This window comes from Camponotus vicinus, unplaced genomic scaffold, assembly GCF_025532165.1.
Source record: "Camponotus vicinus isolate PSW18456_S1 unplaced genomic scaffold, iyCamVici1.0 SCAF_1, whole genome shotgun sequence".
In the NCBI taxonomy this organism is placed as follows: Eukaryota; Metazoa; Arthropoda; class Insecta; order Hymenoptera; family Formicidae; genus Camponotus; species Camponotus vicinus.
Genome location: NW_028141945.1, coordinates 30561290 through 30575062, shown reverse-complemented (window position 1 = coordinate 30575062; position 13773 = coordinate 30561290). Strand labels below are relative to the sequence as shown.

Here is a 13773-nt window from a genome sequence, read left to right as displayed (position 1 = left end):
AGAAAAGAGAATGAGATAAATACGAGACATGTGTCAGTCTCAAGAGCTTGGTATATTTATTTACATAGATATACGAAGTCGCACAAATATATAAAGTTACAATGATATAGTTCATCCGCCGTTTTCGCTATTTGTTTTCATAGCGCGCGTGCAAAGATATCCTCGTGTCATGGTAAATTATCGAAATTCACAAACTCTGCCACACATGTTTTATTATCATTACGATGATAGCTATTATTAAGATAATGCAACTGAAAGATTCGGAACATGTCATCGACGCACCGTATATACATCGTACAAATGTTTTTCATGTTTTAAGTATAAAATCACGTTCATTTATCATTTGTCTATTACTTCTTACGAATCGAGATATATATCGAGAAAGTGGCAGCAGTTTGAAATGAGATTTGTATGTGTATTCTTATTTCCAAATAATCTCTGGATATGAAACGATGCTAAGGAAGGTCTCCGGAAAGGCTATCCGTTAACTATTGCTTGTTTATAAAAATAGGCTATTAGATGCTGTGAACGTTTCGGTCGAAAATATCGAATGTTAAATATCTGCGCGTCAGAGAATATGAGATACTTATTAACTTTTGCACATACAATATTTTCATCCGCCAAGGACATCAAAATATTGTATTTGAATATTTCTAAGTATATCTATGTCATGAACGCATATACACGTGGAGTGTAATACGCTAGTATTTTTCGCGATTATATTATAATGACGGATCCCTCTCTTCTTTTTTTGACGAAATAAATGTCCCGGTGCGGCTTCATGTCCCCCAATGCTACATGTATACGTATGTTTATCGGATCGTTTACATATAGAGATGAGCGTGTATCTGTGAGAGACTACAGAGCTATCGGATACAATGCACACATTTATTTACCTTACGTAGTATCGCGAGACTCCGTAATTATTATATGTTAACAACTCATAATCTTACAAGTATGCGCGGGTCGGGAATATATAAATTGTTAACATATATACGTTCGTTATGCAGTACATGACGGCTTCACAACGTGTATTCGCGACGTGTCATGATTTGACGATTGAATGAGTGAATCTTATTTAAGTACACCGCATTATATGCAGCATATAAATCGCTGAACTGAGGGAGCCTTACTTCCTGAATCGAATTTGAGCTTGTTCGACGTAAAATCGTCGAATTCTATCGACTAACGTTATCATTATAAGATACTTGGATGAGACGAAATGGGAATATATATGGTACATGCGTGTATAGTAAAGACAAATGCTCTTTTTCTCTCTCAATTGCACACACAACATCGGCACTTATACAATCATAGATTATGCAGATGTCTTTTGTTGTTAAATGAAATGCACGAGCTTCGTAATCGATAATCTCTAAACGTGCGAAACGCCGTGGCAAAAGCTGGCGACACGCTCGGCAACAAGCTTGGTCAAACTTGAACAGTCAGATTTATATATCCACGCTAAACTCAATATCAACTAAACTTTGAACGCTGACAAAGAAAATAAAACGTGACTAATTCGGGATTAAACCTACAGAGACGAAAGAATATAAAATATATTCTTAGAAAATGAAAATATTCTTCGCAGATAATTGTGTGCTATTAATATAATCTATAAATTATTATTTTTTTTAACTATTACTTCACTAAATGACATTTTCATTGCCGGACATGCAGTTAATACACGTAGTAAAAACCTCTAGATTTCACAGTCGAGATTATTTTGCAATGTCATACAATAATGACACAAGATAGATATATGCGGGTAAAAATTTTATTTTGGTATTATACCTATAAAATAAGTTTACGTGTTAAAAAAAGTTTATTGCGTGTTGCTGTCTCTTATGTGTGAGGCCGGTATTTCAAGTTTACTCGATAGTGTTTGTATTTGATAAAACTTAATATTCATTGTTATATATATAATGTTCGTTGAGTCATTTTTTTCTCTTCTCTTGTATCACTTTAAAGATGTACACATGCTCCGTTTTAAATTAGAAATAAATCTATAAATTATATGAGAAATTTTTTTATAATAGCGATTCAGCTATATATATATATGTATAACTGCATTATAATTAACATTCGGAGAATTGTAACAACGCATACATATACATGTTGTATTATAATATTTGCATGAAATCACAATTTCGCTTATTTAACAACACAAAATTTCACACGTCACTTAATACATTTACTTTATCAGATTCGGGTTAGAGAGAAAAGATTCGACAAGAAAAATTTAATATGATCATTGCTACTTCCACAAGTACAAACATTTTGAAATAATTTAATTGCAAACTTTTCTAAATAATATTTTAATAATTTCGAATATATAATATAATTATACATCACATATGTGAATTTTAGTAGTATGTTGAATTTAGCTTTAATCCATTTATCAGTACGGGACTGTATTGAAACGAAAATTGGAAAATTTTAAATGTCCAAAAAAATATTAAATATCCTAAAAAAATTTAAATATCCTAATATTAAATGCAATATATTCCAATTATGATATATTATAATTAACGTGATATTATAATCAACTGAAATATTGCATTTGCAACTAATAATTTTATTTTAATTAATCATTTTTCATAAAATCATAAAATTTATAAAGCTATTTTAATATTACCTGAATAATATGAAAATTTCCACAATTACGCCATACTAACACGAAATGATATTATAATATAAAGCGTGCGAAGATGTATGGTTTAATTTCATAATAAGATATAATATCTAAATATAACACATTGATATTAAATTATTAATCGCACATAGTAAAATAGCGACCAGCGTTAATTTATTTTTTTTACCTTGATTTCTCTATGATTTATAAATAAATATATATCATGATCTTGCGAAATATATGAATTCATAAATTGTGAATTAATTGTTCATATACCGCGAATTATCACATTATTAAAATATAAAGTGCAATAACATTAGATTTTTTAGATTGAATATTTTTTTTTACGAAGAATCAGAAAGAAAAATTAATTTCTTTAGATCTAGATTGTGATTTAATTATGAAATTATGACATAACATATTATTGTCTTTACTTGCGAATTGCATGTAATGTTGGATTAACCCTTTAATTATGGCTGTCAATAGATGACAAAACATAAATTTTATGAAACACGAATAGATAGATAGATCTTAACATATATTGTGATGCGGAGACCGCTTATTGATAATTTCATTGGTTCTGTTTACGTTTGTGCTATCTCGGGTCTAATTATTCATTTTATTAAGTATTTATTTATAGTTATTTATTTTATTAACTATTTAATAAAATAAATAACTGTAGATAAAATAAATAACTGTAGACCCATAATTAAAGGGTTAAATATATTTTGAAAAAAATAAAACTTAACAAATTGAATAATTTGAAAATACGAATAAAAAACCAATTTGTCAGACGTATTCTTTTGAAAACATTAAAAGAATGCTAAATACATACAAATTGTCACATAATCAAGCAATCAAGTCTTTCATGACATACATACAACTTATGTTTTAATAGTTTAATTTATTAATTATCATACTAATTTCATTCGCTTAATCTTATACCTTCATTGCCATAATCCTGCATAGTTGCCATATAGATTCGCGGGCAATGGACCACCTGCCGTAAATAGCCGGGTACCCGATGCATCGTAACAATGGGTATAAATAGCAGGTGTATACTTCACATTTTGAAAACCATCTATATATTCTTCATCAGGAAACTGATATTTCAGGAAATGAAAAAATCATTTTATAATCCATAAAACGCATTATACGAAGTGTCTACAAAATGCAATAGAATAATTAGATTGGCGCGACTTCAAAAACATTCTGCCAAGTATAGCTCTTTTATTATTATTATTATTAGTATTTTCCCATGATGATGCATAGCTTTGTAGACACATCATAGATATATACAGTGATTTAAAAATTTAATCTAAAGTTGTTTTAGAAATTGTAATGATCTAAAGTTGGTTTAGAAATTGTAATGATCAATAAAATCCATCTTACAATATATTAACTACTGTAAAATGTAATAATTATGTAAAATTAATTGTCAATGCAAACGAATGAATCACTGTATTGGATGATATAAAACTTACCACATATCCTTTTGAAGCTTTTAATACAACAGTTCTATTAGAGTTTATAGAAGATTCTAGATATTTCTGAGCTCTAACATCATAAAACATAAGCATTCCTAAACCAGTTCCGATAGTTAGAACAGATCCCTGAAAACTTGCTGATCTGATACCACAACCACTGTACCTGTATCAATAAAATAAATTCAAGATTTATAAATATATCAAGTATTATTAAACAAAGTTGAAATTATCAGGAAAAAGAGGGAAAAAGATTTTATTTACCTTGAAGGTATCTTTTTAATCGGCTGCAAAGTACGTGCATCCAGAAGAAGAGTGTAAGATCTGCATCCAATCGCATAAACACCATCATCCTGTACGGCGAGACAAACGTTTTCCTGACAGGCTGGCAGTTTTCTGGATATTTTCTGTTTGAAGGATTCGGCCGACCAGATATGTATAAAGCTATTGAGCGTCAATGCTGCGATTTCTTTGTATGCTTTATTAAATGCCAACGCCCGTACTTTCTGAGCAGACTTGCATTCCTTCACACAGACAGGCTGAATCAATCTATAAACAGTAAGTAATAAGATTACTAAAAATTATTAATAACTAAAAACTTTTCATTTAGATTATGTCAAAAGAAAAAGTATTTCAACATATATAGTGAAAAAAAAATCATAATTTTTTGTTTTATAATTCTAATATGGCATTATAAAAAATATTTAAAAAATAGTAAAATTAAATGTATTGAGATAAAGATATCAAAAGTCATAATAATAGATTCGATTTTACCTATGTGTAGGCACATCCGCTTTGTCAGGAGCTTCAGCGAGATCACTATCAATACGCCACAGTGCCATTTTCGTATCCCTAGAGCCCGACACTAAAAATTCATCGTCGAGCCAACACATGTCAAACACCCAATCCCTGTGGCCGCTCTCGCCGACGCAAACCGGATCCAAAGTCGGTAATCTGTATATCGCTATTTCATTACTATTTCTCGCACCAGTGGATAAAAGTGTTCTACAAGAGAGAGAAATATGAATCAATTTTATAGATCTCCAAATTAGTTTTCGCGTGAAAATTAGAGTGAAAATGCAAGTGAAATTACCTCGAAGGATTGATTTGAACGGAATGAATGCCGCATTGTTGCTCGGGCATAACATTACCACCCGGGCTGAGTTGTCTTCCGTGAAGAGATGGAATCTGGTCTAGCTTCTGCGTTGCTACATCATATACCATAAGCTTATTGCACTTTGTACCGAATACCACTTGTCTGTCACTCAACCATTGCGAACAGAACACTTTATTCATGTTGTTCAAGCTGACCGAATACTCCTTGAACAGATCATGTGTCAGTATATGTCGGGAACCATATTCCTGATTGATTTTTCGCACTTCGCGCGTGTTCGTTTCACGTGCGCGCACGTAATCCACAAAATTGAATGACGTTCTCAGGAATTGTTTGCCTTCGGTCACCGTTTCCGCTTCATCGTCGCTCGATTCATAACACACAAAGTCATCTGGTTTGTCCGGCTTTCGATTTCTCTCATGTCGCAATGCCAATCTGGAAAGAACAAAGAATTTATTGATGCTTAAACAAAGTATATTAAAACTGATATATAATATATAATAATTTTCACACACATTTACCTCTTAGCCCGACGTTCCTCCAATCTGCTATTACTGGCGCATGGAGGATGTCTTCCATATACAGTCATTCTTTGTGTCTCAGCCATTATAGTAATTAAAAATTTAACGGAGACTTTACAATTATTCAGGCAACTTGCAAGGAACACTGAATATTATTATTGAACAGGAAAGTCTTATTAATAAACTTAAGAACGATGTTGAAAGTGATCATTTACATATAAACACAAATAAAGAAAAATGATATTGGCAATGTACAACTTGAACAATATCTCTATAACCAGTCTCTTACAAATTATAGCTACTTTTGACGTCTTTCTTTTCCCTTTATTTTCCTTTCTCTCTTTTTTTTATCCAAATGTATTTATTTATAAAATTTTGGCTGATTAAGTTGCTAAGACCTAATCAATAGAATCACTTTCAAATCTCTTATAATATGTTTAAAAATATTTAAAAAACTTTAGAGAAGAAAAGGAGAAAGCCCATGAAAAGTTTGCTTCTGAAGGATGAATAACTAATAAAATAATGAGGCACAATAGACTCAAATTCGAAACTTGCTCCACCAAGAAGCTTAAGTTGTTTCTGATAAGAACAAATTTTTGACTTTGAAATTAAATATTTGCTATTAATAATTATATCATATCAATTAAATCTTTTTCGATGTAGATCTTTTAAGATAAAAAATTATTTCTATTATTTTCTCTGAAAACAAATTAATAAAATTTTCATGTTCTATAAATTAATCCAGCTGTTTCTCATGCAAGCTTATAGATTGTTTTAAGAGAAATTGATTGGATTATTATTTATTATAATAAATCAAGTATAAATTTCTCCACAGTACAGTGTAAAAATTTAAAATATAAAATATTTTATTTAAATAACAATGCAAGTAGGCTGTCACAAGACACAATTTACCAAGGTATGTCGAATGTGACTCAATCTAAAATAATCAATGAGAAATTTAATTAGTAGGGATCTTTGAAAATATATTTTTTGTAATAATATAATATACAATATAAACTTTTTAAATTTTTAAAAGGATTGTCATAGAATATTATATCAGAATAACAATACTGAAAACTTTAGTAGAAAATTGATAACAATATTCCATGAGAAGGTAAGGTAAAAATTAATGTTTTGTTATGATAAATTCTAACAATGTGAAATAATGAATACAATATAAATTTGATAATGTTCAACCGACGAAAAAAAATAAAATAAAATTTTTCGTCTAAAACATTAGGTTTTACTTTATCTGCATATTTTTTTCTTAATCTTTATACATTTTTATCACCCAGACATTTTCTTTGACAAAAATGACATCTCTGGATTGGAGTAATGAATAGTCAAGCGCGACTGTTCGCCTCGGAATTTCATCGTGAAAAATCCTGACGAGGCGGAGCATTGCTTACCGTAGCAGTTAATTAGTTTCCCGCAGGAGAATAATGCCATGGGAGAGTTGCAAGGCGTCGATTCACGGTCCAGTGCCACGATATTTGTGGAGCCGAAAAAAACGTCCTCTTCGTCCTGACGGATATCCAGTACGAGTATGTTTCGAGATAAATAGATGGATCAAGGGACACGGTAGTGTCTCGCGCCAAGTATATTCGTCCTGGAACGCAGTATCGTCGCTTTATGAAGGAAGGTCAATCGTGGCTGTTAAGCGATACTCGTTTCCCTTGTCGTTGTATCGGTAAAACGACCCGTATAACCTCGCTCTCTCATCCGAACGCACGCAATTGCTCCTCCGATATTTCGAGGATCGTTTGATTCGAGGAGATTACGTGCAGCCAGGACGATCCAGCGTGGTCACGACGAGCGGAGAAATGCACGGGGTAACTGCGCGAACGACGACACCGCCATGTTGAAAGCGATACTTCAGCCTCTTAATAACGTCGACGAGCCTGGATATCGATACCGTCCCGATCCCGTATCCCCGGGAAATGGTGACATTTATTTTGACAGCGTGACCGTAGCGATCGGCATCGTTAACACGTGCGCAATGATCCCCGGGGGCTTTTCACCACGCACATTTCCACAACTGTCAACATCAGCTTGACTGTCCCCCCCCCTTCGTCCCAGATCATCTGAGTTTCTCCCCCTCTCCCTTCCCCCTCTCCCTTTTCTATACAGCGCTATTCAAGCAGTTCGTGGCATAATGTCGCGTATGTATGATGAAAAATTTGTCCTAAGCAGGCGCAAATTATGCACAATTACCTATCGGTATGTGACATCCAATAGGAAAGTTTCGTTTCTAGATCCTAAAATATTGCTAACTAGAATCACTAGGAAACAAGCTCTCCTATTGGTTCTTTCTGTTTGACGTTACGAAAAATTTCGAAGCATCTGTCTGATTGCCCAATCGGAGCAAAGGAAATTCTACTCTTTTCATTAAACGATTCAATTTTGTAGCTTCAGATGGAACACACCATGGACATGGACCATCTCCAAACATTGTGATTACAAGGAACGGACTAAAATGTTTTATGCGCTTCTTTATATAATGTATTGTTGATATTTTAAAAATGACGTCCTTTAAGAAAATAAATACTAAAGTCTATACCAGGGCAGGGCCAGAATTGACGGAGGATAATATATATTGGAAGAAATATACAGTACGTATTTAGGATTTGCTTGATAAAAGAGTGAAGATGATTTCTATTGACACGTGCGCGGAACATAACCTATGTATGAATTAATGTGAAAGACACACTTGCTGTCCTTTTTTCTATTTTGATTCTTGAGAATTAATTTCATTTATAAAATTCATATTAAATTTGCATTTCGTCTTTAAGATATAGATCTTAATATTAATCTGGATTAAGATGTAATCGCTTAATTATTGAGTTACTTGTGCAATGTTCATAAAATTATACGTTCTTTTAAAATAAATAAAATTTTTCTCAACATTAAAAAAATATTTTATCATAAATTGTTAGTTGTGATATTTTTATACAAAACTGCTTTATCAATTATGCTTCTTTCATATTTGTTATATAATTAACATAGATACAAGATCACTTTTTAATTTGTTGTATAACAATAAATTATATATATAAAATGATAAATTATTTATTATATCTTTACAGCCACCAGTTTTAGTAAAAGAATTTGGTCCAATAGACTACATTGACTTTTCGCCAGTAGAACCACATTATTTCACAGTTACTTGCTCAGTACGAGTACAGATATATAATCCTATTACAAAGCTAGTAACAAAAACTTACAGCAGGTTCAAAGAAGCTGCATATGGAGGCTGCTTTCGCAGAGATGGTAAGCTTTTATGTGCTGGTGGCGAGGAAACAGTGGTCAGACTCTTTAACATTGGTTCCAATAGCACCTTACGAGTTTTTTCCGGACATAAAGCTGCAGTGCACAGAGCTTTCTTCACAGCCGATAATCTTCATATTGCTTCATTTTCTGACGATAAAACTGTAGTATTGTGGGATATAGCTAGTGAAAAACAGCTGACAAGTTTTAATGAACATACTGATTATATCAGAGCTGGTGCAGTTAGTCCTGTGTCCACTGATGTATTATTATCTGGTGGATATGACAAGAGCATACATATGTATGATACCAGAACAAATAAGAAGATACTTAGTGTCAATCACGATGCACCTGTGGAGAGTTTACTCTTCTTACCAACTGGAGGAATATTCCTGTCTGCAGGTATAATACTTTATATACATATGTATAATTTAAAAGAATCAATTTTTATAAATAATTAACAAAATTAATAAAAGAAAAAATAATTTTTATATATAATTAATGAATATATATTTTATAATATACTCGTTAATTGTGTAAGAAGATTTTAATCCTTTATATAATAAAATGTTTATTTTAAGGTGGAACTGATATTAAAGTGTGGGACGCTCTCGCAGGAGGCAAATTACTCGCAAAGATCACTCAACATCACAAAACAGTGACTTGTTTGAAAATCGCCTCCAATGGTCGTAGAATATTGTCTGGTTCATTGGATAGGCATGTTAAGATTTACGACACTGGGACATATAAAACGCTTCACACTTTAGACTATCCCAATGCAGTTCTCAGCATAGGAATTAGTGTAAGAAAAAATGCATTTTATGTTATATATTAAAATCTATGTTTGCATCTACATTTAATAATATTTGATGACCTTTATTCTGATTAAATTTATCAATTGATAAAAATGGATACTAGATGCATTAATATTAAATTGCAGGAGGGCGACGAGACTGTCGTAGCTGGTATGGTCGATGGTCTTATTTCTGTCAAGAGACGTGAGGAAAATACGAAAGACGTAATAAAATCGAAACGTAAAGTTTCGTATAGGCATGCGGGCGAAAATTTACACGTACGGAGCATCGATGTAGTCGTGCAGCAGGAAGTCAAGGAGATAATGAGCAAACATGACGCTTGTCTGCGAAAGTTTCAATACAGTAAAGCGCTCGATTGCGTCATGATGAATTATGTGGTCAACAAAACGCCGCACGTCACTGTCGCGTTAACACAGGAACTTATTAGACGGGAAGGCTTAAGACGAGCTTTGGCCGGTAGAGACGGCAAATCTCTGGTCAATATCATTAAATTCTTGAACAAATATATCGGTAGTATCCGTTTCGGAAGAGTATTATTGCATGTAGCAAATGTTTTGTTAGGTATGTTTTAAATATTTTTTCTTACGATTCTTTTCTAAGATATCTCGCGTGTTTCTTTAGTCAATAAAATTTGTTCTTTCGTGATAGATGTATATGAAGATCACTTAGATGAACTCTCGGAGGAATCACGAAAAATGTTTGCTGTACTAGCACAAAAACTGCAGGAAGAAGAGCAATTAATTATAGCCTTGACACAATTACAAGGTTCAATGCAAATGATATTGTCCAGTGCTGAAACAATTCCTTTATCTACTATAAAAGAGAATCAGAGTATGGAGCCGTCAAACGCCGCTCAAACGGAACGCGATCTTGTCTTAAGCATAACATAAACTTAATAGATACAAAATATCATCAAATTGTAAAATAATGTTTCCTGTACATAATTTTCATTAAGCATTACATTTTTTGAAATAAAAAAATAATATTTAAATAGTTTCATCATTTAAACTTACACTATTTCTTAGTGAAAACTTAGATTATTACAAGTAAGAAATTATATTAATTTTCAAATGTTAAAATAATAATTTTCCTTTCCAAATATATAATACGTTTTGTAAAGCGTAGCAAAAAATATTTTCCAGATAATTTTTATGTAAATCATATAGGGTTCTTAATTTTAATAGCATATCAAATTGTTTATTTCTTTAGGTAAACTTACATTAACGCATCATTCGTTTATTTTAAGATGTATCCTTATTGAGGCATTTTTGCCACGCGGCAGAAGATGGTTTATCAGGCACTATCCATCCAATCGGTATCGTTGTTGCATCGTTTTCAGAACTTATAAATCTATCCCAAGCCGTACTGAAATGCAAATAATTATTTTCATTATTGAAAAAGATTTTTGATATGTTATATATCTGATATATTTGAACATTGAATGCATACCGAATCAAGATAAAACTATCTAAATCTTTGTGAGATTGATCAGCAGTCAATATATTTAATCCAAATAGCACATTCTCCCAATCAGCAAATAAATTTTTTGTTTCTTTTTCAATTCTTTCCTCGTTATCTGTTTTCAGCATTAATTTCAATTCTTGTTCTTCTGTTGCATATTCACCATCCAAAATAGTCCAGTGTTCTGTTAATTTTGCTGTAACATATTTCATGACATAAATATCATTAAAAATGAAATAACATTTACAATATATATTTTTATAAAAAATGTTATATAAGTAAAAATTTTATTTTCTTTTATTGTATGCTATTACTACATTTCTATTCCATCATTTTACTAATTTATTTCTATATTATTTTTTAAAATTACTTTTATATTGCTTTTATATTTATGCGAGTGCATATTTTCATTTTCTTAAAAAGTGCCATGTCATTATTTTGTAAAAAAATGTAACATCTATGGAGATAAAATATTACCGAAGTCATGCTTGAATGTTTCGTCAGTTGCAGAGGATAATTTTTCGCCTCTCGCTCGAGCAATTGTCACCTTGATGTTTCGTAAGTTTTGTAACTCTTGCAAAATTCCTAAATATTTTCGGGCATCGTTTCTTTTACTGCGAACATTGGACAAGATCAGATCCGCGTCTCTGAGCAAATTTTTTTCTTGTTTCTCTTGTTCGATTACTGCTTGTTCCTTTCGAATCCACGAATCAGCCTCTGCGTGTAATCTTGCTCTTCTTTCTTCTTTCATTGATTTTTCCTTTTTCCATTCTTCCTTTCTACGCTGTTCCCTTATACGTTTCTTCTTGCGTTTCTTTAGATCATTCTTAACTTTATTTAGAAAATCTGCATCTTTTATAGTTTTCAAGATTTCACAAATTTCATGCTTTACAGCATTACAGGCACTGACTTTTTCCTGCCATTGCATTTCTGATAAATTAATATTATCTTCAAGTTCCGCACAAACAATCTCAAGTTGCTTATTTAATTTAGTCACCGATATTAATGCACTCTTAATAGCTGCAATTTTAAATGGATTTTCCTGTTTGCTTTTGATGGAAATTTGTGATTCTACCTCTTGGAGGAATTGTTCAATGGCTCTTTCATCTTCTTGTCGTGTTCTTATTCTATCTACTAATGTCGTGTTATTAACTGTAGTGTTATCACATGTTACATGGCTTGGGTAAATATTATAATACATATTTTCGCTGTAATTTGCATTATATGCAAATGGTTGTTGAATTGTTGGATAATACATGTTAAAATGCATATTTTCGTAAGTTTGCCCAGTATTTTGCTGGGATGATTGACCACTATACATAATTGTTAAATATAAATCCAATTGAGAGCAATAAGAAAAAAACTTGATGCTATAACGTTCTTAAGTGTAAAATTAGTTTGTTTCGAACATAAAAAATTAGTAAGAGTGAAAAATAATTGTGGAATATTTAAAAATAATTTAGCAAAAGTCACAGAGAGAACACTTTTTAACACATTTGCAAAATGTCCCCTTCTTTCGGCAACTGTGCTTCTGCCTCTTGCAATACTTTTCCAGCTTCGATATAATCCTCAACTTCCTTCAAATCTTGTTCAGTGTCCAGAAAGCTTTTGAGTTGTTCAAATGCTTTAACGAGACGTCTTTGACAATCTGGTACCATCATCAAAGATTCTTGAAGCACCTCCTCTTGCTTTTTAATATCGTAACCATCTTTGTCTGTAACAGGATATTTTATTTTTGTGTAACTAAAATCTGTTTAGCAGTTATACACTAATAATGTTATTTTAAACATTAAAAGACAAAATATTTCGAAAAATACAACAATTAAAGCATTAAACCTATATAAGTATCTTAACGAATACATATTTTGGACATTAAACAAGTACTTGCAAATTATATTGGGCAAATCTAGTTACAATATCTCTTCAAACTTATTACGCGGACGAATTTCACGCGGGAAATATTGTCGCCCTTTCTCTCCTCTTGCCTAAAACTGATCCTCACCCTGCTCTTTTAACTTTTGTATCCTTTCGCGCTGCTGCGTCGCTTCCTTCTCGTACGTGATCTTTTCTCTCGCAAGACGCTTAACTACTCCTGTCTGAATCTTGAGTGTTCTTATACGCGGATCGGACATTATTTATCGTATGTTTGCGCAAATATTTATTTCTTGAAAGAGAAGCCTCGACGATTTGTTCCTTTGTGATTTTTTTATATCCTTGCCACCCCTTGCCTTATTAGGCGAGAATCAAGAGAAATAAAATCGTAGCGTTGACCTCGACGAGACGAGGAGGTTATGTTTCCGCTTCAGGCGCGCGCGCACTTCACTCATCCAGCCGACCGCTTGACGTTTGCAGATGTCGATCGGTCATCTTCGTCGATGTTCGTATCGATACGTACTTCACCGCGTTACATTTTGGCGGCCACTCGTGACGGCCGTTGTGTTTCGTCGCGTCTTTATTTCGCCGTAATAATTTTTAT

General features: G+C 32.3%; 4 protein-coding genes across 8 annotated transcripts; 1 reads left to right on the top strand and 3 right to left on the bottom strand.

Annotated features, from left to right (window-relative positions):
- Positions 1-33: 33 nt before the first annotated feature.
- On the bottom strand, positions 34-7843 carry Dcaf12 (DDB1 and CUL4 associated factor 12-like protein). Of its 5 annotated transcripts, none has more exons than XM_083077916.1 (8): positions 7164-7843; positions 5755-6691; positions 5213-5668; positions 4894-5124; positions 4384-4668; positions 4120-4285; positions 3581-3738; positions 34-2006 (listed from the first exon to the last, which is right to left on the bottom strand). In XM_083077916.1, the coding sequence occupies exons 2-7, from the start codon at positions 5838-5840 to the stop codon at positions 3583-3585; spliced, it is 1380 nt and encodes a 459-aa protein (XP_082934042.1). In that variant the 5' UTR covers positions 5841-6691; positions 7164-7843; the 3' UTR covers positions 34-2006; positions 3581-3582. The 5 variants fall into 5 exon arrangements, with proteins under 5 accessions (XP_082934042.1, XP_082934048.1, XP_082934056.1 ...); XM_083077922.1 differs by having other exon boundaries at positions 34-3738; positions 5755-5899; positions 6667-6691; XM_083077930.1 differs by having other exon boundaries at positions 34-3738; positions 5755-5886; positions 6667-6691.
- Positions 7844-8180: 337 nt separating this feature from the next.
- LOC145959242 (U3 small nucleolar RNA-associated protein 15 homolog) lies at positions 8181-10827 on the top strand. Its single transcript, XM_083077895.1, has 5 exons — positions 8181-8366; positions 8841-9423; positions 9603-9823; positions 9962-10397; positions 10485-10827. The coding sequence occupies exons 1-5, from the start codon at positions 8277-8279 to the stop codon at positions 10724-10726; spliced, it is 1572 nt and encodes a 523-aa protein (XP_082934021.1). The 5' UTR covers positions 8181-8276; the 3' UTR covers positions 10727-10827.
- LOC145959272 (uncharacterized) lies at positions 10619-12628 on the bottom strand. The gene is made up of 3 exons (XM_083077947.1): positions 11775-12628; positions 11286-11493; positions 10619-11201 (listed from the first exon to the last, which is right to left on the bottom strand). Exons 1-3 carry the CDS (start codon positions 12616-12618, stop codon positions 11078-11080), a joined length of 1176 nt encoding a protein of 391 aa, XP_082934073.1. The 5' UTR covers positions 12619-12628; the 3' UTR covers positions 10619-11077.
- A 152-nt stretch (positions 12629-12780) lies between these two features.
- On the bottom strand, positions 12781-13745 carry LOC145959308 (tubulin-specific chaperone A-like). Its single transcript, XM_083078046.1, has 2 exons — positions 13300-13745; positions 12781-13011 (listed from the first exon to the last, which is right to left on the bottom strand). The coding sequence occupies exons 1-2, from the start codon at positions 13427-13429 to the stop codon at positions 12785-12787; spliced, it is 357 nt and encodes a 118-aa protein (XP_082934172.1). The 5' UTR covers positions 13430-13745; the 3' UTR covers positions 12781-12784.
- Between the last annotated feature and the right edge of the window lie 28 nt (positions 13746-13773).